At 35.3% G+C, this 27,885-nt stretch overlaps 1 protein-coding gene and 1 non-coding gene across 2 annotated transcripts; both read left to right on the forward strand.

Annotated features, from left to right (window-relative positions):
* The first annotated feature begins 148 nt into the window (after positions 1-148).
* Positions 149-221, forward strand: trnat-ugu (transfer RNA threonine (anticodon UGU)). Its single transcript has one exon. It is a non-coding gene; the product is annotated as a tRNA-Thr (tRNA).
* A 2,300-nt stretch (positions 222-2,521) lies between these two features.
* dtx4b (deltex 4, E3 ubiquitin ligase b) lies at positions 2,522-27,573 on the forward strand. Its single transcript, XM_051115668.1, has 9 exons — positions 2,522-2,878; positions 3,049-3,263; positions 11,934-12,978; positions 20,873-20,934; positions 21,031-21,192; positions 21,489-21,550; positions 23,505-23,825; positions 23,968-24,057; positions 25,303-27,573. Coding segments are annotated over exons 1-9 (2,187 nt in total). The 5' UTR covers positions 2,522-2,876; the 3' UTR covers positions 25,531-27,573.
* Positions 27,574-27,885: the final 312 nt, after the last annotated feature.

Genomic DNA, 27,885 nt, shown 5'->3' on the forward strand with positions numbered 1-27,885 from the left:
CGCCAGTAACGAATATTCCTAACGAAGGCGCGAAAAAACCAAAAGCTTTATGTCTGAATGAGCGTTTATTTAAACGACTATTCTACCATTTGATAATATATCTACTACAGTATAAATTCCAATACTCTTCGCGGGGATTTTTTCGGCAGGCTCCATAGCTCAGGGGTTAGAGCACTGGTCTTGTAAACCAGGGGTCGCGAGTTCAAATCTCGCTGGGGCCTCATTTTTTTGTGCAGCCGATTCTACTCAGAGAATACGGTAAACAGCGTTTACGAATTTACACAGTTTACACCAGATTCTAACCACTTTGCTATAGATATTCACATTAAAGATATCCTACCGCTTTTGGAATCTTTCAATTCAGAGAAGGGTCTGTGTCCTATAACACTAAACCGTGCTATTTATCATTTATTATATATTATGTTAAGGAGCTCAAAATGAACACTTTGGCGACTATTATGTAGCGAAAAAAACCCGGAGAGGTTCAAGAGGTGAGAGGTTCTATGTCCATATGAAAGATAGATGGCGCTAAGAGTTAAATGTCGACTCACAAGGGACTTCAGGTCTTGAACCAAATCAGTTTCAGAGCGTTAGTAATACCATTACCTGATACGTATTGTACATCTCTGTTTATCACAGCGGTTGTTAGATGCAATATGTTTCATTCAGAATTTAATACTTCCGTTTTGTGTTTGAAAATGTGACTGTGTTCTCAACAAATATATTGCAAAAATAACTATGTAATAATTATATTACATTGCAGTCTAGATTGTATATACCCTACCAGTCAAAAGTGTTTGAACAGTAATATTTGTGAAAATAAATGTTTTTTTTTAAAAAAAGAAGTCTCTTCTGCTCACCAAGCATGCATTTATTTGATCCGAAGAACAGCAAAAACAGTAACATTTTGAAATATTTTTACTGTTTAAAAGAACTGCTTTCTATTTGAATATATTTTAAAATAAAGTTTATGATCAAAGCTACATTTTCAGCATCATTATTCCAGTCACATGATCCTTCAGCAATAATTCTAATATGCTGAATTGCTTCAAGAAACATTTGTTATTATTATTATTATTATTATTATTATTTATTATTATTATTATTACTACTACTATTATCAATATTTAAAACAGTTGAGTTATTTGGTAAATAGCAAGATCCAAATCTAATAAATTAAATCAAATCTTTAAATTAATCGGAAGTGATGAAAAAGACATGTATAAACTTACAAAGGATTTCTGTTTCAGATAAATTCTGAATCCTGTTCTTCTGAACTTTCTATTCATCAAAGAAACCTGGAAAAAAATATACTCAGCTGTTTTCAACATAATAATAGTGAATGTTTTTTAAGCAGAAAATCAGATGATTTCTGAAGGATTATGTGACTGTAATGACGCTAAAATTCAGCTTTAAAATCACAGGAATAAATTACTAAATTATAATAATTTTAAAAATATTATATAACAGTTATTTTAAATAGCAAAAATATTTCAAAATTTTTAAATGTTTTTGCTGTACTTTGAATCAAATAAATGCAGGCTTGGTGAGCAGAAGAGACTTCTTTAAAAAACATTAAAAATCTTACTGTTCAAAAACTTTTGACTGGTAGTGTACATCTATACAGATTTCAATATTATTGTACGTAATGCATTGTGTTTCATGCCACAATTTCGTTTGAGGACTTGATTTTAGTGTTTATTCTGAGGTTAACTGAACATTAATAAAACAGTACTCCACTAGTATTTATAATAACAACGTAATTAAAAAAAGATATTTATCATCAGTTGATTTAACGTGACTCTGGCCTGACCTAACAACATATGCACTTATAAAAACGTTCTGTATAAAAATGCATGCTTCAGTGATTTCAGTGATCTTATTTAGAGATAACACTAAACTGAATACAACTGTTTATATAGGCAAGCAGGCTAAAATTAGGCCAGTTTCTGTTTAGGCGATTATCCTACTGGATATCTGTGATTTTTTTTCGTTCCGTTGCAACACAAATCATCATATCGGCTGCTCACCTGCCAAGATACATGAAAAAACATGACCAACCAAACAGGTTCCGGCATCTGTGGTGCGTTTAGCAACGTCTGATTTGTTCACGAATCGTTCCTTGTTCACGACTCGAAATGAATCGTTCCAAGTGGTTCTCAAATCAGCGCACCGACTTAAAGAACCGTAGCAATCTGATTTCGAAACAGCAGCATACTACTCCCAATACTATATTAGAGATATGGAATAGGATTAATAGCAGTATGACAGCGTGTTATTATTATACGCGAATCGTATATTCACTCTGGGATCACATAAAAATGACATGCTCAAATCGGAACAACATACTAGCACTCTATTACTATCCCTAACATAGAAAAATAATATAAAACTAGTACGAATATTACGCAAGTATGCTTTTCCGAATTCAGCAACAGATTCATTTTTCAAGCGGTTCGTTCAAACGAACTGTTCGAAAGAACCGATTCGCGAAAATGAATCGGACTTTCCAGCACTGGAGTTGGGCATTACTCACACTCGTGTGTAATTCTGGGGAGGTGTTGGGTGTCACTTCTTCAGTTCAGTTCGCTGCACACAAAACCACGAGCGGTTCACCAGAGATCGTTTACTCGAAGTCTACATGATTTTCGATAAATCGCACCTCGTGGCGCAAGGAACTATTAAGAAGGAGAAGAAACACAAACAGAGGAACAGTCAACCCCGAATGTGTAGAATAAGGAAGAAGAATACTGGTCCGTTGACTGTTTGTTGACACTCATAAGGAGTTGTTGGGATCTCTTGCGCTCAGCCATGGAAGTGATACGGAGATTTCTTTCGTGATGCTGCGACCTCACGCGTAAGCGTTTCCTACAAAAATGTGAGTACACCTGAGATTTTTAATGCTTATTTATGTCGATATAAAAGCTCAAAACACATACTCGTGTGTCTATAGATGTTATACCAGGAGGTACAACATTAGCAAATCTGTTCTCACGCGTTCACAAAACGGTTAGTGATACGTGACTACTTTTTCTATTGTACTTATAGGGACACGATGTTACTGGCCTCCGCCGTGGTCGTCTGGGAATCGCTCAACGAGCACGGGCGCTGGCGCCCGTACAGCCCAGCCGTGTCTCACCACATAGAGGGGGTGATAAGAAGCGATCCCCGCGGCGGCAGCGTCGTTCTAGGCCAAGCTGACAGCCGCCTGTCGCCCTACATCATCGATCTGCACTCCATGCATCAGTTCAGACAGGATACCGGTAAGATGAATATCAGCAGCGCATCATTCCACCTGTGGCAAGCCACTTTTACATTCATTCTTTATAGCAGTTGCAATTTCTTTTATTTTATGTACCTGTTTAAATATCACTAGTAAGTAGTTCAGTAGTGATTTGAAATGAAATGATAATACTGCTTGCTAATCACTACCTCAGCACTGACAAGTACAGTTGTTATTAGTAACATTTTTAAATCTTTTAATTGAACTATGAGCAATTCTGAGTAGTCCTTGCACTTTGAGTCAACCAGTGAGACTAGAAATGTTTTGGGAATGGATACTAGTAGCAGGTGCTAGTAAAACTGGATTAAATACTAGTAACTAAATAGTTACTAGTAACCCAACCAAGCTGTAAATTTTAAAGTATTCTTATTAGTATGAGTATTATTTCGTGGTTCCCACCTCGAAATGATGAAATAAAAAGGTAACTGCTACTCTTTATCTCACAATTTGGATTTTGTTTCTTGCAATTTTGAGATTTCTTTTTTCCTCACTCGCGACTGTGAATTTATATGTGACCCTGGACCACGAAACCAGTCTTAAGTCGCTGGGATATATTTGTAGCAATAGCCAAAAATACATTGTATGGGTCAAAATGATTGATTTTTCTTTTATGCCAAAAATAATTAGGAAATTATGTAAAAATCATGTTCCATGAAGATATTTTGTAAAATTCCTATTGTAAATATATCAAAACTTAATTTTTAATTCGTAATATCCATTATTAGGAACTTCATTTGGACAATTTTAATGGCGATTTTCTCAATATTTTGAGTTTTTTGCACCCTCAGATTCCACATATTCAAATATTTGTATCTCGACCAAATATTGTTCTATCCTAACAAACCATACATCAATGGAAAGCTTATTTATTCAGTTTTCAGATGATGTATAAATCTCAATTTCGAAAAATTAACCCTTGTGACTGGTTTTGTGGTCCAGGGTCACATATAAGATGCAAAAAGAGGAATCGATAAACCGAATCTTGTTGTGATGGGTGAAACTGAGCTTTTCGAAACTCTGAATTAATTAAACCATTGCGTCGCAAAATGATTCACTGTTTCGAAGCACTCCAATCGGAGCACGTATCGGGAATCATTTGTTTTAGATCGGAACTTCAGAATGGGTTTGTCAATCATTTGACTTGGATTAGGACTTTAAATCGTGTATTATAAAATGATCTGAAATGATGGTACACAAATGATTATTCAGATTGGGACTTCAGAGTGTGGATCGCAAACCTTTCATTTAGATTGAAACTTTGGAGCGGGTTCGCAAGTTTTTTAATTCACATTGGGACTTCGGAGCGCGTATGGCGAATCATTTGTTTCAGATCAGGATTTCGGAGTGATTTTCTGATTTATTTTTTCTTAAACATTAGAAAACATCAAACCATTAAGGCAGTAAAGTTGTAAAAACAAAACAAAGAAAAAAGAAAGCAAGTATACACAAATCCCTTAAGAAAACTAACAGTGGTTTTACTATAGAAAATGTGTAGTATACTTTGCATGTGCTTCACATCTGTTTATCTTTTTAGAATTTGAATGATTAAGACATTGTTTGATAAGTGAGTTCTCTGATTGAAGTCCTTGAAAATCAAAAAAGCAGTTCTTGAAAAGTCCTTGAAAGACCTGGAATTTCATTTTCATTCTCACAATTCAGACTTGGGTTAACATTTCAATTCTGACTTTTTTTTTTCATGCATTTCTGAATTTTTTTTTGTCGCACTTTTGGAATTATGCGTAGTGGCTAAGGAATAAGTGCTAGTATTTGTTGGTCAGTTTAAAGAAAATACTAGTCATTATTGAAATGCTTGCTAGTAATTAAAAAAAAAACAAGTATTAGTAACAGGCAAATTTTTGGAAATAAAGTTAAGTGTCCCTCAAATATACAACATGTTAATATAGCAATCTGTTTAATAATTTGATACAAATATTTAAATCAGTTTGTTGAAAACATTTGCTAAAAAGTAAGTGGCAAATATATGATTTATGATGAATAATTTTAAAGCACATCTGTGCTCTAAAATAAATATACTTTTGCAGTCTGCGTTCAGCGGTTTTGATGAAGTGTTGTTTTTGCACCTTCACCAGCAAATTCTTAACACTTTTCTGCTTGCACGTATGCACTCATTTGAGTTTTGAAGTGTGACATTGAAAATGTCCACTGTTTGTCTAGACAGCTGTTGTTTTGGAAGAATATACAGTGGCACACTGCATAGCAAAATGTGAGACAAGTGACATTTTGTGCCATAAGCAGATTTATGGATGATTGGACAACTCAAAAGAAGGGAGTGAGAAAATAGAAGTTCAGAAAAAAGGCGTGTCATGCTGTAGTGAACACAGCTTATAAATCTCCACCCATTTTTCTTGTAAAAATTTACCAGACATGCTAAAGAAAATAATTTTGTGGATACAGTGCTTGAAGCTGAGTCTGTTATTTTAATCTTGCACAATTTTAGTCGAACTAAACCTCTGTTTCTTTAGTTTTACATGTAAAGTGTTTGAAGTCCTGTACATTTGCAGCCACTGATTAAAGTGACTCACAGCAAATTTTTGGGTCAAAACCGCCTATTTATCCCTGTGGATAAAGGGCCTTGGTGTTAATCAAGTGCACAAGGACACTCGTCACCGCACAAGCCCAGTGTGAATAATGTTTTATAGATACACACACCCAGGCAGCTCCCAAAAATCATCTTTTTGCTAACACCCAGACTGTATTGAAACTCAGACTTTTCTCAGGTAATGTTTTACAGACTAACTAAGATGAAATTGGTGACATTTGCAACCTTTATTGCGCTGTCAAGACTTGCCCTAAAAAACCTGCAAAGTAACTCGCTCAGACACACGTACACAGAGAGTGAAGTTCCTTAAAGGACTACCCAGGGAAATGAGCACACTTTCATGTGAAAGAACGAAACTATAAAGATTGATTGACCAGAGAGGAAAAGGGGAGTGGTTGTTATTGTGCAACAGGCCAGTGTGTAGTTTCATCAACTCTGGGCCCCTGGGGTGCCGTCAGTTTCTCTGTTTTCCATTGCAGTCGGGAGATTAGTATAACATGCGCACACACACACACATAGGGAAGGATTGTGTTTCTCCTCATCCAGTGACTCTCACATGGTTAGGCTGAAGAATTGAGGGAATGTTATAATTTCTTTCAGGCTGACCATCCTGGAAATCATTTCTGTTGGTATCCCACTCACTCCCTCCCTCCCATAAACACATGCACTACCAGTCAAATAATTAAGATTTTTTAAAAAGAAGTCTCTTATGCTCATTAAGGCTGCATTTTCTGAATAAAAATACAGTAAAACAGCAATATTGTAAAATATTTTTACACTTTAAAAAAACTGTTTTTTATATATATGACCCTGGACCACAGAACCAGTCTTAGGTAGCATGGGTATATTTGTAGCAATATACATGCATTCTATGGGTCAAAACTATCCATTTTTCTTTTATGCCAAAAAGCATTAAGATATTTTGTAAATTTCCTACCATAAATATATCAAATCTTAATTTTTGATTAGTAATATGCATGGCTAAGGATTTCATTTGGACAACTTTAAAGGCAATTTTCTCTCTTTTTTTTTTTTTTTTTTTTTGCACCCTCAGATTTCAGATTTTCAAATAGTTGTATCTTGGCCAAATGTTATCCTATCATAACAAACCATACTTCAATGGAAAGCATTTTATTCAGTTTTCATATGATGTATAAATCTCGATTTCAAAAAACTGACCCTTATGACTGGTTTTGTGGTCCAGGGTTACATATATTTTAAAATGGATATATTTATAAAAATGTAATTACATTTTCAGCACCAATTCTTCTGGTTTTTAGTGTCACATGTATTATTATCAGTAATTATTAGTGCTTAATTGTTATTATTATTATTGGTTCTTACTATTATCATTCTTATATTTATCAGTGCTGAAAACATGCATGCTTATGTTTGAATTTTTTTTTGTTAAATACTGAGATACTGTTACGTTTTGTTTTTCAGTATTCTTTGAGGAATAGAAAGTAAAAAAATATTTCTTTTAGTAGGAATCTTTTGTAAGATTAAAATGTCTTTGCTATTATTTTAAACAGTTTAGCATATCCTTGCAAAATAAAAAGTATTTTTTTATTCTACACCAAACATTTTGAATGACAGTTTATGAAGGTTCCGCAAAAAATAATCAGCAGCAAAAACTGGTTTTAACATAATAATTGATAAGAATCAAGAAGAAATGTTTCATAAGCACCAAATCAGCATATTACAATGATTTCTTAAGGATCATGTGACACTGAAGACCGGAGTAATGACTGCTAAAAATTCAGCTTTGCATCACAAGAATAAATGACATTTTAAAATCTATAAAAAAGAAAGCAGTTGTTTTAAACTGTAATAAAATTTCACAATATTACAGTTCTTACTGTATTTGTAATCAAATAATCGCAGCCTTGGTGAGTGTAAGACATTTCCATAAAGTTATAAAGTAAACTTTTGACGGGTAGTATAGTTGTTGGGCCGCAAACAACAGTTTGTCTTCCATCCTCACTGATTTTCAGTCCTTAGAACCACTTTATAAGTAGTTTGTGGCCCCTTTTTCTTCTCTTTATCTGCAACTCTCTCTCTTTCTTTTTTTCTTGGATTCATGCTATAGGGGTGTGCCTTTGTGTGCCTCAGTTTTGCTTAAGCCCAATGGGTTATGGGACACCCCCTGGGGTGCGAGGTGACCCCGATTCTATCTGGGGGCCTCCTCACAGCATTATGAGTGTAGTATTTTTTGTTGTATTTTGTCTAGAACAGACATTTTTACACATGCTATAAATGTGTTTAGACCAAAATCACAGTTACAGTTAACAATGTAACCACTTGCTAGAATGCTGTTTAATAATTGCATGTACCATGACAAAAACATAATGCACGCTGACTGACATGACAGAGACAATACATAAAGAAAAGAAATGCTAAATTGCTTCCCAAAATTGCTCATCCATCAGTGATCATATTTAATCACTTGGTACAGAGGTGTTATAATCAACTAGATAAAACATGTATCAAAGGTTTAAAAAAATTTTTTTTGCATTTATTGAATCTGATAAATGTAATTTTATTTAAGGAGAAAGGAATAAAGATGTTACTTTGAAAGACAGGAGAGAAATAAAAATGGGGATCATGATGGAGTAACAGAGCCAGCAACAATGGAACAGATGGACAGTCCCTGTACACCTGCTGTAGGGCTTTGTGCTGCTGAAAAGGTCCTGGGATCCTTAACCCAATGTCACAGTTTATGATCTGCTGTAGCACAGCCGTTTACTCCCACTCACATACTAGCACAAGCTTGCGCACTTTAAGTGCGGGCAGTATGATTGGCATGTGAAAGTGGACATGGCCATCTGTTGCTGTGGCTGCAATGTTGAGAGGAGGCACAGTAGTTAGTTTTATCTGGACAGAATGTATTGAACTTGAGACATTTAAGTACGACACAATCAATGCTGATGGAATCATTTACTTTACTTTCTGTAAAGTAACATATGTCATGAGAGAAGGTTATTTTGTGATCTCAGAATGCAGGACATACTGTGCTTTAAAATCCCCCTTTTTTAGTGTTCTAAAACACGCTTGTGTGAAAAAAAGATGATGATAGTCTAGTGTCAGGTTATAATGCATTGTGGACAGCCCTTTTGAGAGCCTCAATGCAGGCGGGGTTGAATAAAGTACATTAATTGTTAAAATAATCTGATTCGTCAATTTTTAAATAAATTGTGACGCAAAACCACATACACCTTTCAAAAGTTTGAGATTAATACATTTGTAAAAAGAAATCTATATTTTTTTACTCGGGTAGGTTGCATTAAAATGACTAGAAGTGACTTTAATGACATATATAATGTTACAGAATTCAGGTGAATTCAGTGTTGGATGCTGAAAACTCAGGAATCACAGGAATAAATTACATTACAAATTCTTTTTTTTTTTAATATTTTTTTGGCATTTTTGCCTTTATTATGACAGGACAGTGTAGAGATGACATGAAACGAAGTGGGAGAGGGAAAGGTCCTTGAGCTGGGATTCGAACTCGGGACGCATGTACCGCAATGGCGCTATATGTCAGCATGCTGCCTGCAAGGCTATTGGCGACAATTGTTTTCCTTTTTAATTTATTCTAAGTTGTAATAATATTTCTCAATATTACTCCTTTTGAATAGTAGTGTACATTCAACACACTTGCTGCGTAGTCAAGCTATAAATGTTTAAATGCAAAATGAACTCATTTTGTGCACATTTTTATTGATTTTTATCTTGTTTTGTTCTCTGGCCCTAGAACATACCACAATTTTTAAAAGCAGTGCCTTGAGTGTCCCTGCCTTAAGGCATATATACATGCCTCTCACATGCAGTTAAATACCACATAAATCCACAATACATGTGTTTATCATAGCGTGACTGTATCAGTGAAATGACTTGTCACAAACAGCAACAGAAAAAGCATGGTGAAAAGTTGTCTATTCATCTGTTACCAAAAGACATTGTTTCATTCAGGTACAATAGAGCTGAAAGGGAATGACTGTGATTGAGGCACAGAGCTGGTAAAGTGAGTTCAGACACAATGAAGGATTATCAAAGCGTATTGATGTCTTGCTTTACCCCACCTAATTTCTGGAACGTGCCTTTTATAATTTGACTGAAGTTGCGTAATATCTGCAAAATCATGCGCAAGTGTAAAATTAAAGCATGTAAACATATAAAACATATACAAATCACATAAAAAAGTAGTATTTGTACTTCATTAGTGTTTTGTACTATTTGAAGTTCTAGTAGGTGTATCTAGTTGTTAAAAAAAGAAAATGTTCTTTTACTGCTTTTATTGCTTGTAAAAGTATATTCCCAGTTCTCCTCTTGTGCTAAAGTTCACGCCTCAGTGGGTCTTTTGTGTTCAACGGCTCTGCTTTATGCTCAGATCTATTTATTCAGATGGGCTTTTGCTTACTCTGTGTGTGCCAGCAGCACTTTGTCATAAATTCCGAAATGTATTTTGTGCATTAGCTAAATGGATGTTGCGTGTATTGCCCTAGATGCTGCTTTATATTTGATTGAAGAAGTCTTACCTTAAACCCTCCAGATCCTGATCTGATCTAGAATGAATGGGTTTAAATTTAAACATGTGCGGAACACATTAACAGGGATTCAGTGGATATAATGGGGGATTGAATGCTTACATTGAAGACATTGTGCAATTATTATCCTGCTGTTCTCTCCTATAATACCAGCTGGGTGTCTTTGTGTGCAGTATTGTTCTGATACTTATAAAAGAAGAGTAGAATTAAGGCTACTGATGATCAAATGAAAATTACTGTGTAACGTTGACAGACTGCCTCTTTTGAAAAAAACTCTTTATTTAAAGCAGGGTTTTACACTTGTGCTCCTAACTTAAAAAATGTAGGAGCACAGTCAAAATTCAGAAGGTGATATTTGACTCCTTAAAGTGATTTACAGGGGAATTTTGTTTTTACCTTTGTAATGGCATTTTTCTAACTTTATTAAAAGTATGTAATCTTTTATGTCAATTTTTTTAATTATGTTTTAGAAGCTTATTTCTAAATAAAACAACAGAATAATAAAAAGTAGAATAAGAATAAGTTACCAATCAAATGAAATCAGTATTGACAAAATTTATTTGTACTACAGAGGTGGCAGAAGAACACAAAAGTGGCTTGTAGGTGTATTTTCATATGTTTAATGAGGCTCAGAGGTGGCATGAGTGCAATCAAATTCATAAATTCATGTTGAGATTAATGTTTTAATTATAACATTTTGAATATAGAAATATTATTTAAATAACTGAAAGGATGCTTTAAAAATAAATTGATTTAATTACTGATTCATTCATTTATTTGATTCGTTAAAACGGCTGATTAATTCAGGAATAAAGCAAGTGACTGTCTTTATGAATGAGAAATTGAATCATTGACTCACTAGATTTGTTTAAATACGCATGCTCATTCATAAACGAAACACAGCTGTGTTTAAATGGAGATGTGCAGCGGCTCAGTTTTGACTTGTTTCAAACTATTTTTGACAACGAAATAGAGCAAAATCAGGCAAAAGTGTTAAAGTCACTTAATATTAACCTCTTGTTTATTTAACTGTTGTATTAAATCAATATCTCATTTTCAAACTCCTTCAAAAATCTGTAAAAGCTGTCACTGATCTTAGTTCATCGCAATCTCAAAGTTCCATTGTAATCAACAAACATCTCTGCACTGCACAATGAATCTCTTATCTACACTCTCTACGCTTTGTTTATAAAAGGATTTGTGAGATATGTCTGTGATACATTACTCAACGTTGCAATGGCACGTAGAAACCTTTGAAGCTCCCCTCAGCGCAAACACAAATATGCTGATCAGGTCAGTCGCACTGGTGCTCCTAAATATTTTTTCATAGTCGCACGCAGTCATTTTCAGTCGCAAATGCACTGATTTAAAGGCATTCCCCAGCCAAAAGTGAAAAGTCTCTCATCATTTACTCACCCTCAAAGTATCTCAGATGTATATGAATTTCTTTTTTCAGATGAACACAAGTACACAGTCCCTTTAACTGATTCATTATGTCTGTTTTATTATAATTGATTTATAACCCTACCGTTTACCTCCTCAGGTACGTTAAGACCAGTGCGACGGAGTTTCTATGACCCCACCTCAGCACCAAGCAAAGGTTGGATATGGGAGTGGGAAAATGACGCAGGTTCCTGGACAACCTATGACATGGAGGTTATTATCGCCTTGCAAGCGGCATGGGACCGACAGCAACCCTGGCTGGATATGACATCGATGGGCTTTTGCTACTTTGTGGACTTCCAGACCATGACCCAGATTAACAGGCAAACGCAGAGGCAGCGGCGCATCCAGAGACGCTCAGACATGGTTTACCCACTATTCTCTGGGCCGCTGCCTAAAACCTCACACGCTTGGGGTACAGGCTCAGGGTCTGGGGGCATTTCTAAAGGACTTCCATCAGGTGGGGGCTCGACCGGGGCACTTCTTGGGGTTGGTGTTTCTGGTTCTACCTTGAGTAGAAAAGGAAGTGTAGTTTACCCAAGCGGAACACTTTCGGTATCATCTCTCGCTCCTTCTGGGCAGCCATGTGCTTGCCAGCAGTGCATGCTGGTGTTGAGTGTAAAGGCAAATGGCACCTCATCACAGACACTGGGACGTGCAACAAAGCCAAACAGTCCTAAATCCAACTTTGGGACACTTCCATCCTCCTCTGCGTCCATGTCTGTTTTAAACTCGTATTCTCATACACTACCACATGGCACGTCTTTAAAATGCTCGCTCTCGGAAGAAGCCAAGAATTCTGCTGCTTTTGATCGGTCATTGTCTCTTCTCACGTCGGGCACTGCCAATCTCTCAGTCTCCTCTAGCCGCCCACCGCCTCCAACTCTGTCATCACCAAACCAACAGCCCTCATCCACCCAAAGCTCATCGTCTTCAGCAACATTTGTGCCAACTGCCATGCTTATTAACACATCAACCAGTCCTGCATCATCTACAGATTTGATGTCATCTTTAACAGCGCTGCCCTCTCAACGCTCTGCTGCCTCTGCTGCCCCTCTACCATCTCGTGCCAGTCTGACAGGGCTTAGTCGGCCTGCTTTGCAGAGAATTGCCATGGCACAGTCACGGGCCCTTATTGCCTCTGGGTGAGAAAAGCTATTTTCTATCTATCAGATTTTCAGAATACACATTAGTATTATTAAAAGCATTATTTTTATATTTAGATTGCAATGTTACAATTTTAGAATGTAATGTGATTTTTAACCATTTTTTACACAATATATATATATATATATATATATATATATATATAGCATATATAGCATAGCCTACAGTTACTATCACTGTATTTGTTTTCATAGCCTTTAAGCCTTTAATATGAACATTGTTTCATTGGACAACATTGGGCAGGATGTGAAATAAAAGTTAAAAACAAACAAACAAACAAATAAACTGTATTTAAAAATCCAAATAGAAAAGTACAGAAAATACTGAGATATATACTAATATCTCAATTCCACCATAAAATACCTAAATATTTTTTTTTCTAAATATTTTTTAGATTTTTTTTTGGCCATATTGCCCAATCCTGGTACACATTATAGTTTATATCATTTTGTAATGATTTTATAATATTCAGTAATGTTCAGAAGATTGGGGTCAGTAAGATTTTTTGGAAGAAATTACACATAAAATTGATTAAATTGATCAAAAGTGCCAATAGACATTTATTAAGTTCCAAAATATGTATTTTCTAAGTAAATTTGCTATTTAAACTTTATATTTAGCAAAGAATTTTGAAAAAAATGCATCATGGTTTACACGTAAACATTAAGCAGAACAACAGTTTTTAGATTTGGTAATAATAAATAATATCACTTCAATACATCAAATAAGTATATTAGAATGGTTTCTGAAGGATCACACGACAGTGAAGACTGGAGTAATGATGCTGAAAATTCAGCCTTGCCATCACAAGAATAAATTACATTTTAAAATATATTCAAATACAGTTTAATATAACTTTTTTTCTGATAATATCTAACAGTATTTCAGTTTTACTGTATTTTTTCAAAACATTTTATAATCCTCAAACTTTTAAACAGTTGTGTATATTTAGAATATTATAAATGTTTTATATATATTATACTCAGGGCTTCACATTAACTTTTCAGCTCACTAACCACTGTAGCTAGTGGTTTTCCAAAATTAATAGCCACTCAGCATTTTCACTGGCCACAATTTTGTTGTTGGGGAAATTACGTTGCTTAAAGTTGCTGCATACTAAAAAAGTTAGATTTTCCCTATTTACAGGGCATTTTCCTCTAACCATATTAAATGCATGTGTCAGCTTTCATATCAAATTCTTATATTTTATTAATAATTTTACTTAATTTAATAAGACACTATAGGGCTGTTACCAATCAAATGAAATCCGTATTAAAGGGTTAGTTCACTCAAAAATGAAAATTATTCCATTATTTACTCACCCTCAAGCCATCCTAGGTGTATATGACTTCCTTCTTTCAGACGAAAGCAATCGGAGTTATATTAAAAATTATGCTGGCTCTCCCAAGCTTTAGAATAGCATAGGTGGGTGTTTCTCTTCATCAGTCCAAAACAAGTCCAATAAATCCATGCATAAAAAGTGCCTTGCACGGCTCCGGGGGGTGAATAAAGGTCTCCTGTAGCAAATCGATGCGTTGTTGTAAGAAAAATATCCATATCTAAAACGTAATAATCACTTTAATCTAGCTTGCGCTAACAGTCGTACATGGAAGCAGCTCTGGGCGGATGATGTAGGACGACAGTGTTGCGCATGTGCCAGTGAGTGTTGTGAAAACCAGTGTTTGTTTACAGGAGCTAAGGAAGCAAAGTTTCCTTATTTTAGGAAAGGAAAACCAGTCTCCTCTTGGATTATATTGAAATCCTCTGTCATTCTTTACAAATTCTTTACAAATACTCATTTTGTACTTCTAATTCGTGACCATTGTTTTGGTCTCTCCACGGCGCGTTCGTGTTAGTCACATCTGAGCTCGCATGTGCAGTGCTGACATATTACGTCAGGGGTCACCAAACTTGTTCCTGGATGGCCGGTGTCCTGCAGAGTTTATTTCCAACTTTCCTTAACACACCTGCCTGGAAGTTTCAAGTATACCTAGTAAGACCTTGATTAGCTGGTTCAGGTGTGTTTGATTAGGGTTGGAGCTAAACTCTGCAGGGACACCGGCCCTCCAGGACCGGGTCTGGTGACCCCTGTATTACACCATCAGCCATCATTCTCTGTACGCCCAGTTGGCGCAAGCTAGATTAAAGTGATTCTTACGTTAAATATGGACTTTTTTTACTAAAACGCATTGATTCGCTACAGGAGGTCTTTATTAACCTCCCAGAGCCAGGTGAGGCACTTTTTATTATGGATGGATGTGCTTTATTGGATTTGTCTTGGACTGATGAAGAGAAACAGAAGAGAACTTGAGAGTGCCAGGATAATTTTTAATATAACTCCAATTGCATTCGTCTGAAAGAAGGAAGTCAATATACCTAGGATGGCTTGAGGGTGAGTAAATAATGGGCTAATTTTCATTTTTGGGTGAACTAACCCTTTAGCAAAACCGGTCTTTCCACTGCAGAAGAAACAGAAGCAGCTGAAGTGGCATTTAGATTCATTTACACCGTCAGTTTAATGAAGCTAAAATGTAGCATGAATGCATTTACGTTGCAAAATTACAACAGTATAAATAATTTTATGCACTTAGCGTTTAAAATCAGGGTTTTTTTTGTATATAATATGAAATGTTAGAAAAAATGCAAAGATAAGCTACTTTTAAATATGAAAGTAAACCGCCAGTAGGTGGCAGCAAGTGACAGTCTTAATGAATGAGTCATTGAGGCATGCCTTCAAAGATTTGTTCAGACAGCTGACTCATTCAAGAATGAGTGAGTCTTAATGAATGGACCACCAAATCATTGACTCAAATGATTAATTCAGAAACGCAGAATCATTCAATAACAAAACACCCCTGTATGTTGCTCATAGATTTGTGACTGTTCTGCTGTGACCTTTGGAACTATTTTCGTTAAGCAAATCGAGCAAAAACAGCCAACCTTGACAATATTGTGCTATAATTTAACTACTTCGATCTCTTGTATACTATCAATGCCTCTGTTGGTGGTATAGTGGTGAGCATAGCTGCCTTCCAAGCAGTTGACCCGGGTTCGTTTCCCGGCCAACGCATTTACTTTGAGGGGCAGTTGTGGCCTAATGGTTAGGGAGTCGGGCTTGTAACTGAGAGGTTGCGGGTTTGAGTCCCAGGTCCAGCAGGTGGTGGTGGGGGGAGTGAATAACCAGCGCTCTCTCCACCTTCAATACCATGACTGAGGTGAGTCCCTTGAGCAAGGCACCGATCCCCCAACTGCTCCCCGGGTGCCGCAGCTATAGCAATATGGCTGCCCACTGCTCCGGGTGTGTGTGTGCGCACTTGGATGGGTTAAATGCAGAGCACAAATTCAGAGTATGGGTCACCATACTTGGCCTCACGTCACGTCCTTTCCTTCCTTTTTCCTTTTAAATTTGCAATCGTGGTTTTCAGGAAAAACAGCACTCTCTTGGTTGTGTCATGTTGCTTAACTAGGCTATATGTTATAAATATAAAAACTAGATTTTTAGTGCAGTATGTTTCTTCTGTGTGCAGTTGTGTTCATTTGTTTTGATTTCTCCACAAGACTGTCTCGCACACAGTCAGACTGCGCAATCCTCAGTTTGCGCGACCTGGTTACTGTCAATACATTATCCATTATCAATTGCGGTTTACACCAAATGTAATAAAAAAAATTACGCAAAAATTTCAGTGTTTCCCTTATTAGATGTTTTAATCAGATTAGTTGTTCGGTGGGGCAAGTAATGTCAATTAAAGTTAAGCCCTGATTATACTAATGTTATACTTTCATATAATATTATATATTATTTGGACACTTAAGCCACACTTACAAAACATAAAATGTGGGTAGTATTAATTATTAAAAAAAAAAAGATACAAGCACAGCTCATATGAAAAACTGTGGGTCTAATAATAATTATTATTCATGAAACAATAAGTAAACTGTTTTTAATAAACAAATTTAACACTTTTTGAAAGTTATCAACATGTTCTAAAACAGACAACGGCCAAAAAATAATATTACCCTGTGGTTACTCTGCTCAGAAACTTTTGTGAACTTCAGGAAACAGACTTTCTCGATTCAGATCTCCAGTATATATAGTATAGTGTCAATTGGTGTAAGTTCAACTCATGTATGAGTGTGTTCTTGTATTGTACCCCTCCTCTGTGTGGGAGTGTGTTTCTCACGTTTCTCACACTGCTAAATCATCCATGTCTGCTCTGCTTGATGACCATCTGGGGACAGAATGGTCTTATTCATTCCCTCCCCACCCCCTTTATGTCTATAGCTGCTTCTCTGGCTTTTCCCGCAGCTCTCAGTTGTGATTTCATGTTCACGCTGGGTTTCTGCAGCAACCTTTGTTGACAAGACATGGGCTGGTCTGCATTAGCAACACAATGCTGTCTCGCTGAAGCATTTGACATAGTAGAGTTGTGTGTGCATGCCTATGTTTGGAAGGAATTCGGGTAACAAGCAAAAGGTTTTGACATTGTTGTAACAATTGTCTCTCAGTCTTTTCCTGAAGCATTAGACATGACGTTTGGTGATGGTGATTTCGGATGTAGCTTAAGTGGATTGAAAATGGAATAGAACTGGAGCATTTTTTCTCTTTTGTGGCTACTTTTGATGTTACAGAGTATGTACTGCTAAAGACAGCTGGTCGATATATTAATCAATAAAACTTGTTCATAGGCTAGATTTTAAAGAAAATTAACTATGATCAGATGCAGGAGAACATTGTGAGTCCAGTGCTCTTTCTAACGGTACATTCTGTTTAAGACATAAAGCCATCTGGAGGCATAGAGCAGCAGTTGTTGAGCATGTGTGCGTGAGAAAACAAAGAGACAAGTCTGTTGTAAAGACAAGATCAAGGGTCAGTGAAGGTCAAAAGCTTCCCTATTGGCCTTATCCAAACAGCCATCTAACCTCTAAGGCACTTCTTTTATTTTAATGTAAAACAAAATGAGCATACAAATAACAACTACTGCTGCAGTGTTTATGATTGGCTAAAATGCATTTTCTCATAATTTGTTAATCCGTCATCATTTTAGGCAAACACGCAACCACTTAACCACTTCAGCATATTTGCTTCAGTTTTCACTTTCGTGTGAAAAACATCATGTTGCAAATGAAGCGTGCTGCAAACAGAACTTCTATTCATGAGTGTCAAGAACTGTTTCTGTATTCCATTGTAGTGCCATTTTTATTAATATTACTGTGAAATTGTTGATTTCGGATTCACCGGTATCTAAACTTCACAGCTATTTTTTTATTTTTTTTATCAACTGACATTGTATCTTTTGTTGACATCAGCACAGTATTGTTACTTGAGTTTCGGAAGGAAGAGAGCATGACAATGAGGAAATGTAACCATAAACGGAGGCATTGCTATTTAGGTCACCTGTGTACCTGTTGACAATAAAATGTCAGAAAATGTCTAAAAAAAAGTCTTGAAATTTAGCAATGCAAATATAATTAAAAATAATTTTGCATTGTTATGCACTGACAAATAAGAGTATGCTTCTGTGGGTCTTTGGCTAAAGCATCTACCTCCATTCTTTTAAAATAATGACTGTGCAAGTCAAAGTGAAATCTGATATGTTGCCTGATGACTAGCAAACCATTGACTGTCAGTCTCAAAACATTTAACAATTTTTGTCTGCAGACTTTTAAAGCTATGCCTGTTTGCATTTGAAAGTTTATATATAGCCTCAGAAACAGCTGCTAGATATATACACGTTTATACATGTATTTATGTACAGACAAAGCTGTTTTTAAGACTAGCAGCTAACAGACTGTACAGTAAATAGACATAAAAAAAATAAAAATAAGTGAGAAAACATGACAGACAAGACCGTTGAGGGTGTTAAGGAGGAAGTAAAAGGGCTGTACATTAGGGTTGCTTTCTGTGTTTTTTTTTTTATTTTTTGACAACAAAACTTGCTGTGAGATGCATTTGGTATTTTGTTCCTCATTTTCCACACTGATTTGACCAAAAATTTGCTTATATATTAGTAAATAGTCATTTGACACTTAGCCGAAAGTGTCAAAATGCACTTTCAGTTAAGTATCATATAACTGTTGATGTTGGATGCAGAACAATGCTTTATGTGCACGTTAGTCGTTGAACAAGAACTTCATGTTGAGCTCTAGAAATTCAGTCGGTTGCTGGGAAAATTCTTGGTAATTAAGAAATTGGTAGATTAGCTGTGTCCTAGTTTGACACTACACTATCATGATCTATAATTTGAATAGTCAAATTCATCTTTAACTTTATTTTGTGTTTTCCCTTGTATGGCCAATGAAATACACTCAAAATGCGAGTGTGTGGAAAGTTTTCTTTGTTTTATCCAGGGTGGCAACCAATAAAGCAATACTGCCACCTGCTATGTTGGAGCATCAACCAGATTCCAGTTACTTGCGCTGTGTGCTATCAAATGTGATCCTGGACCACAAAACCAGTCTTAAAGGAGAAGTCCACTTCCAGTACAACAATTTACAGATAATGTACTCACCCCCTTGTCATCCAAGATGGTCATGTCTTTCTTTCTTCAGTCGTAAAGAAATTGTGTTTTTTGAGGAAAACATTTCAGGATTTTTCTCCATATAGTGGACTGCTATGGTGCCCCAAGTTTGAACTTCCAAAATGCGGTTTAAAAGAGGCTTAAAACGATCCCAAATGCGGTTGTAAATGATCCCAGCCGAAAAAAAGGGTCTTCTCTAGTGAAACGATTGGTCATTTTCATAAAAATAATACAATTTATATACTTTTTAATGTCAAACGCTTGTCTTGACTTGGGTATGTTGGAAAACTCCCATCTCATGTTCTCCCTCAACTTCAAAATCGCTGTTTTACCTTTTTTGTTAAGGGTGTTTGATCTTCTTTGCATGTTCACTTTGCAGAAACTGGGTGGGTTCCTCTGCAGCGATGTAGGATGATTTTTAAATGATTTTTGAAGTTGAGGGAGAAAATACGAGTTTTTCGACATACACTAACTGTCTTGAGCCAGAATACACAGAGTTCAGGGAGAGCAAGACAAGATGATCATTTGACATTAAAAAGTATTTAAATTGTATTTTTTTAAATAAAAATAACTGTTTTGCTAGATAAGACCCTTCTTCCTCGGCTGGGATCGTTAACAGCTGCATTTGGGATCGTTTGAAGCCGCATTTAAACTGCATTTAAATTAGCAGTCCATTATATGAAGAAAAATCCTGAAAGGTTTTCCTCAAAAAAACACAATTATTTTACGACTGAAGAAAGAAAGACATGAACATCTTGGATGACAAGGGGGTGAGTATATTATCTGTAAATTGTTGTTCTGAAAGTGGACTTCTCCTTTAAGTAGCACGGGTGTATTTGTAGCAATAGCCAAAAATACATATGGTCAAAATGATCGATTTTTCTTTTATGCCAAAAATCATTAGGATATTAAGTAAAGATCATGTTCCATAAAGATATCTTGTAAATTTCGTACTGTAAATTTATAAAAACGTAACTTCTGATTACTAATGTGCATTGCTAAGAACTTCATTTGGACAAATTTAAGGGCGATTTTCCCAATATTTCGATTTTTTTTTTTTTTTTGCACCCTCAGATTTTCAAATAGTTGTATCTCGGCCTAATGTTGTCCTAACAAATCATACATCAATAGAATAACACAATATCAGTAATTTATTTTGAAATATCACAGTATATTGCAACACAAATAGAGTAAAACATCTTCAGCTTTCAGAAGGAAAGATACTGAAGTTTCTAGGTTTATATCTGTTGCCTTAGTGAGACTTGCATTTTGGTGATATAGGTGAACATTTAGTAAGACAGCTGTCAGTGTGTCCACTGAACTTATAGAGCTTTTTTTCCCCCCTCCCTTCTAGGGTACCGACAGTACCAGTGAAGAATCTTAATGGTTCCAGCCCTGTCCATCCAGCTTTAGCTGGTAGGAAAATAAAACATATTTTTAATACATTTTCAGAACTGATTGTGCATTATACATTCTAATTTGTTAAAACATATGCATTATGATGCATTGCAGGTATTACGGGTATTCTGATGAGTGCAGCTGGACTCCCTGTATGTTTGACCCGTCCACCAAAACTAGTTCTGCATCCTCCACCTGTCAGCAAGAGCGATATCAGACCAATTCCTGGAATTGGGCACTGTTGTCGCAAGACTACCAAGAAACAAGCACGCAAAGGTAAGAATACATGGGTGTTTGTACATATAGATTCACAGTGTACTGCAATGTTGCTGCATGATTTCGTTCCCGAGAGTTGCTACTGAGGAATTCTTTAGTACGTTTGCACTTTAGCAGTTCATACCACAGTACGTTGTGGTGGCGAATAAAGTCTTGCTTGGTTTAACAGATTTATACTTAAGGAAACCAGCGAAACATAAATGCAGCTGCCACCAATCACTACCAGCTGTCACCATCGATTTCCATTTAGCAATTTGAAATCTCTTCATACTAAATGTAAGTCATTTGTTTTCCAGGTAGAACACCTGAGGAAGTCGTAAAAAGGTACTTACAGAAGGTCAGGAATCCACCAGAAGAAGTAAGACATCATTATTACTTTGTTTCCTTAATCCTTTATGTAATCTAAAGCTGGCAGCAAATCTGAGCAGGCAGCAAAGGGCACACAAGGTCAAGTAGCATTGTAGATCTGGTAAAACCTGAAGAGTCATCCTCTGGAAAACATGAAGAGACATGTACATTTGGCAAAAGTCTTTTTTTTTTTTTTTAGAATGAATGTTAAATATTTTTCTTTCAGCATCTCTGTTAAAGGAGAAGTCCACTTCCAGAACAACAATTTACAAATAATTTACTCACCCCCTTGTCATCCAAGATGTTCATGTCTTTCTGTCTTCAGTCATAAAGAAATTATGGTTTTTGCGGAAAATATTTCAGGATTTTTCTCCATATAATGGACTTCAGTGGTGCCCCGATTTTGAACTTCCAAAATGTAGTTTAAATGCAGCTTTAAAGGACTCTAAACAATCCCAGCCGAGGAAGAAGGGTCTTATCTAGTGAAACTGTAATTTGTATAGTTTTTAAGCACAAAAACTTCTGTAGCACAGGCTCTGGGATGCGCGTCCACGATGCTACGAATTAGTAATGGGTCGTTCTTGAATGATTCTTTCATTTTGAACGATTCTTTAATGTGACTCGGGAAGAACGAGTCGTCTCGGGGAGTGATTCTTTCAGGTGCAACATCCTATTAGGTTTTGTACTGGAATTAGTTCACCTGTTTTGAGTCTTCAGGTTTTTAGAGTTGTTGTTCATCTTATGGGGCTGTCACGTGATGAACGAACGACTCAAACCCAAAAACTTGTCAGATAAGAGGTGAGCTGAGCTAATCATAGACTAAAGACCCAGGTAAACAATGAATCAATCTTTTCTGTTTCTTATAGCATTATAGTTTGGTCTTGTTTGTAGTGTGATCAACGTTTGTGTAAGCAGTAGATGTGTTAGGGAAGTAACACGTAACATTTTAATTATATTTTGCTAAAATGAACGAAATGACTTAACGAAATGAGATTGGTTCATTTTGCTGAACGAGACTCAAAGGTCCGAGTCGATAAAATGATCCGAACTTCTCATCACTACTACGAATCATATGTTAGTTCATCGACTGTGTACTATGGCGAAAAACTCCATCTTATTTTCTCCTACAACTTGAGAGGAGGACATCATTGTACCTTTTTGTTTGTAAACAGCGTTTACAAACTTACTTGCACTTTCTTAGTCTTTGCGCATTCGCTTTGTAAACACTGGGTCTGTAGTTCCGCCTATGTTCCGCATGACCTTTCAACGTGATTCAATAGCGTCGTGAACGTGCATCCCAGAGCCTGTGCTACACAAGCTTTTGTGCTTAAAAAGTATAAAAAAAAAATATTTTCTGAATAAAATGACCGATCGTTTCGCTAGATAAGACCCTTCTTCCTCTTTTAGAGGATCATTTAGAGCCCTTTGAAGCTGCATTTAAACTACATTTTGGAAGTCCAAAATCGGGGCACCAATGAAGTCCAAAATCCTGAAATGCTTTCCTCAAAAATCGTAATTTCTTCACGACTGAAGACAGAAAGACATCTTGGATGACAAGGGGGTGAGTAAATTATTTGTGAATTGTTGTTCTGGAAGTGGAGTTCTTTTCTTTAAGTTAAAAAATAAACATGAAATTCTGCAAGTACACACACATATAAGTGCGCAAATTATAAGAAGTTACTAACAATGTAATTGTGCCTAGTTAAAGGTATAGTTAACGCAAAAATGAAAATTGGGTTTATATGCAACAAGGATAAACATTTTTAAAAGAAGAGACATTTAGAAACCAAACACTCAAACTAAAAAGACAAAACATACTGGGCATATTATAACTGGGTAGACATAAATGTTCCATCTTACTGGCTGTGATTTAAAAAAAAAAAAAAAAAGGCAAACTGAACTAAATCCATTTCTTATTCTTTTATATATACGTCTTATATCAGTATTTCTGTATTTCCTTTCAGGATTGTACTATCTGTATGGAGGCTCTGGGGGGACCCTCAGGTTATAAGGGTCCTGGTGTAGCAAGTGTGTCGCGTGCAGAGTCGGTTGGACGACTGGCACAATGTGGGCATCTTTATCACATGCAGTGCCTAGTGGCCATGTACAACAATGGCAACAAAGATGGCAGCCTGCAGTGTCCCACGTGCAAGACAATATATGGAGTAAAGACAGGCAACCAGCCGCCCGGTAAGATGGAGTACCATGTCATCCCGCACTCACTTCCAGGACACCCAGACTGCAAAACCATTCGCATCATCTACAACATACCTCCTGGGATACAGGTATAACTACATCATATGCAGTTATTTTCTGTTAAAGACAGATTGTAGTCCATTTTCAGTGCCTCTTGGTTGTGTTTACACTTGGACTCTGTGCAATCATTATTATATTTAATGGAATATCTTATCTCCTGTTTCTCACAAGGGTCCTGAGCATCCAAATCCAGGGAAGCCTTTCACTGCAAGAGGATTTCCCCGTCATTGCTATCTCCCAGATAATGAAAAAGGACGCAAGGTAAGTCCTCCTTATCATACAGTGACTGTTCAGAACTATTGTTTGTACACTACCAGTCCAAAGTTTTTGAACAGTAAGATTTTTAAGATTTTTAAAGGTCTCGTCTGCTTACCACGTCTGCATTTATTTGATTTCCAGTACAGCAAAAACAGTTAAATTTTGAAATATTTTTACTATTTAAAATAACGTTTTTCTATTTTAATATATTTTAAAATGTAATTTATTTCTGCGATTTCAAAGCTGAATTTAGCATCATCACTCCAGTCACATGATCCTTTAGAAATCATTCTAATATTCTGATTTTCTGCTCAAAAAAAAAAAAAAACTTTTTTTTTTCATTATTATGTTGAATTTGCATGCTTTTTATTTCAGACAAATGCTGATCTTTGGATCTTTCTATTAATCAAAAATGATTAATTATAATTAATTAAATTAAAAATATTAAATATTGATAATAATAATAAAATTATTGTTTCTTGAACAGCAGATCAGCATATTAGAATGATTTATGATGGATCATGTGACACTGAAGACTGGAGTAATGATGCTGAAAATATAGCTTTGATCACAGGAATAAATTACATTTTATAATATATATTTAAATAGAAAACAGATATTCAAATAGAAAAAATCTTTTACACTGATAGTGTAAGTTTGATCAAAAATACAGTAATTATTGTGAAATATTATTGCAGTTTTAAATAATCATTTCTATTTTAATATATTTAAAAAAAATGTATTTTAATATATATATTTTTAATTTAATTAATAATGAATTGATAATTTTTTTCTGTGGTGGCAAAGCTACATTTTCAGCATCATTACTTTTGTCTTCAGTGTCAGAAATTATTCTAATATGCTTATTTGATGCTCAAGAAACTTTTCTTATCATTATCAGTTGTGCTGCTTAATATTTAAAAGAAAAGTTTGAAATAGAAATATTTTGTGACAATGTAAATGTTTCTCACTTGTGTTCAATTTAATGCATAGTTGCTTGGTAAAATAATTAAATAATAATGTTTTCCAAAAAATAAATAAATAATAATGACCCCATACTTTTAAATGATCATGTATTTTCTGTTGTTTTACCTTTAATTAATCATATGGATTTATTTAATTTAATTTAATTTATTTTATTTTATTTATACCACTATACACTTTTATCTCTAAGGTTAAACTTCAAGTACATTTACATCAAAGTATTACAAGTTTTATTGCTATTAAAATATAATGTCTGATTCTTAGGCGTTGAGGCTGTTATTGGTGGCATGGGATCGACGGCTGATCTTCTCAGTGGGCACCTCCAGCACCACAGGAGAATCAGACACGGTCATCTGGAATGAGATCCATCACAAGACAGAATTTGGCTCCAATCTTACTGGACATGGCTATCCAGATTCTGGCTATATTGACAATGTGCTAGAGGAGCTTAAAGCCCAGGGCATCACTGAAGACGAGGAACAGCAACTGTGAAGAAGACAGGATGTGCTCGATAACAGTAAAAGAAAAACATTGGTACTAGATGTCCTAGGAGTGCATCTGAACTCAAACATGTGTGAATTCATATGAAAATGATAACTCTGATGAAAACAGTGTGACCAATTGGTACAAATAACTATGTAAATGAGGAACAAGTCGGAAGAAAGTATCCTATTCTCAATACATATTTGAGCAAGAAGTAACACAACTAACAAGAGAATGATATTTGGTTAAAGGTAAAAGATAGGTTTGAAAGAAAAAGGAAAGAAAGGAATGTGAGAAAGCAAGAAAGAGAGGTGGAGGGGGACTCGTGAAGTAGAAAAACAAGAGATTAGAAAGACTAAGAAAATGCAGGTTATTGAAGCGACGTTGTAGTGTGAGTTTAAAGGAACACTCCACTTTTAAAAAGAAAAAAATTCGCAACTTTTAATTTTTCGAAGAATCAAGTTTTAAATAGGAAAAATATCGAAACTGTTTGAGCGAGATGCTAACGGTCTAATCGGATTCAGTGATCTATGCTAAGCTATGCTAAAAGTGCTACCGCCAAACCCGGAGATCGGCTGAATGGATTCGAAAACGGTAAAACTTAACTGTTTAACTCCAGGGGAGTTGGAAAATGAGTCTATTTTCAAAAAAAGTGGAGTGTTCCTTTAAGTTGTGTGAAACATTTGTAAATTTCGGTGTGTTTAGTCAACTCTGGTACCTCTAACTGGATTACTTGCTCTGAATCTGTTTACTACAAGTGAGAAATATAGTTTAGTGCGTATGAATGCTTGTATTATAATTTGTATTATCATAAAACATCATTCCATGTATTCAATCTTATGTATTGAGAACTTATACTATTTTTGTACGGATGATAATGTGTGCGTAAGATTCTGAGTTTTGATGAATCAAAATAGAGCCGCATTTTTAATATCAACTTGATTTTAAAATGAAAACCACTTTTGTGGAAACATTGAATTTGTTTATGCTGGTTTATTTGAGGTTTGAGAGAACCAACTTGCTGTTCTTCCTCAGATCATTTGAGTACTTGATATTCTCATTGAAGAAAAGAGGTTTCTAGTGCGTCTAATAGTTATAGATTATAAAATATCACATTTTCACGGTACATGAAACCAGTTTGGTGGTTTAAGCTAAGAAGTGCTGCTTTACTCCACATTCAGCATTAAATATGTTCAACTTTAATACAGAAGAAAGCTATAGGCAAAGGAATTAAGATATGGTAAAATGACGGAAGGAATAGCAAGCACTTCTAGATAGATGGGTAGTTTAATGATCCTTAAGGATCAGTTTAGTAATAGTTTGCCAAAATGAATTTTGCAAACTCAAGGATTTTGCATAAAGTATGATTTAGCTCTTTTTAACTCTTTTTTACTGTCCTTTACCCTTTTTGGGCCAGTCTGTTTGTTAGGTCAATTATTGACCTGTTTTATAATGTTCCACTTCTGATAACCTAAAAAAGGTGCCATTGTTTGGCATGTGTGTATTTGTGCATGTGTGAGCCCATGCATCATATGTATGCTTGCATTAAATTTAAGAGTGTATGCTATGCATCCACAACACAAAGGTACGGTGTTACTCATTTGCATAATTTTCTTCATACGTTTCTTTTTGTATTTCTCTTTTATATTAATGTTTTCTTCTATTTTCTTAGTTTGCTATATTTTAAGAATGTTTCATATTGAGAATTTTTATACTTAAAGGTGAGCCTCAACTGTTTTTGGTTTATTTTTGCTTGTCAACGCAAAAAAATTCTATTTTTGTTCATATGAATTGTAGAGATGTCTGAAGTTGTAAAAAAAAACAAAAAAAAAACTTTGAAGTCAACCAGCTGCTTTATGTTGAGTTTGTAATCTGTTAAGAACATCTGTTAAGCATTTAGATAAAAATGATCAAATAAAAAAAAAATGTAATTTTGTGAGGGGGAAAATGAAAACATGTACATGAAAATGAAAAGTAAATTAAACAGATAATCAAATTTGTCATCTTCATTGTATCTCCATTCATTTTTTAATAAAATACTGCAGGACATTTTTTTATGGCAATCCGTATTTTTTTATGCACAACAAAAGATTAAACATGCATGGAGTGCATTCAGAAATTATTGAAACCATTTTTTTTCTTTCACATTTTCACATCTGTCTTTTCACATTCACATCTTTTTAATAAAAGTCATTACAGCTGTTGTTTATGATGTGGTCTTTTGTTAAAATGCTTTAAATATTTTCTTTCCACATCAGTAAACACTCCATACCCCATAATGACAAAGCAAAAAACACATCCGTGATGAATTTACATTGAGAACAAAATGTGATTTTGAAAAAAAAAAAGAAATAACATTGATCA

This window comes from Labeo rohita, chromosome 1, assembly GCF_022985175.1.
Source record: "Labeo rohita strain BAU-BD-2019 chromosome 1, IGBB_LRoh.1.0, whole genome shotgun sequence".
NCBI lineage: Eukaryota > Metazoa > Chordata > Actinopteri > Cypriniformes > Cyprinidae > Labeo > Labeo rohita.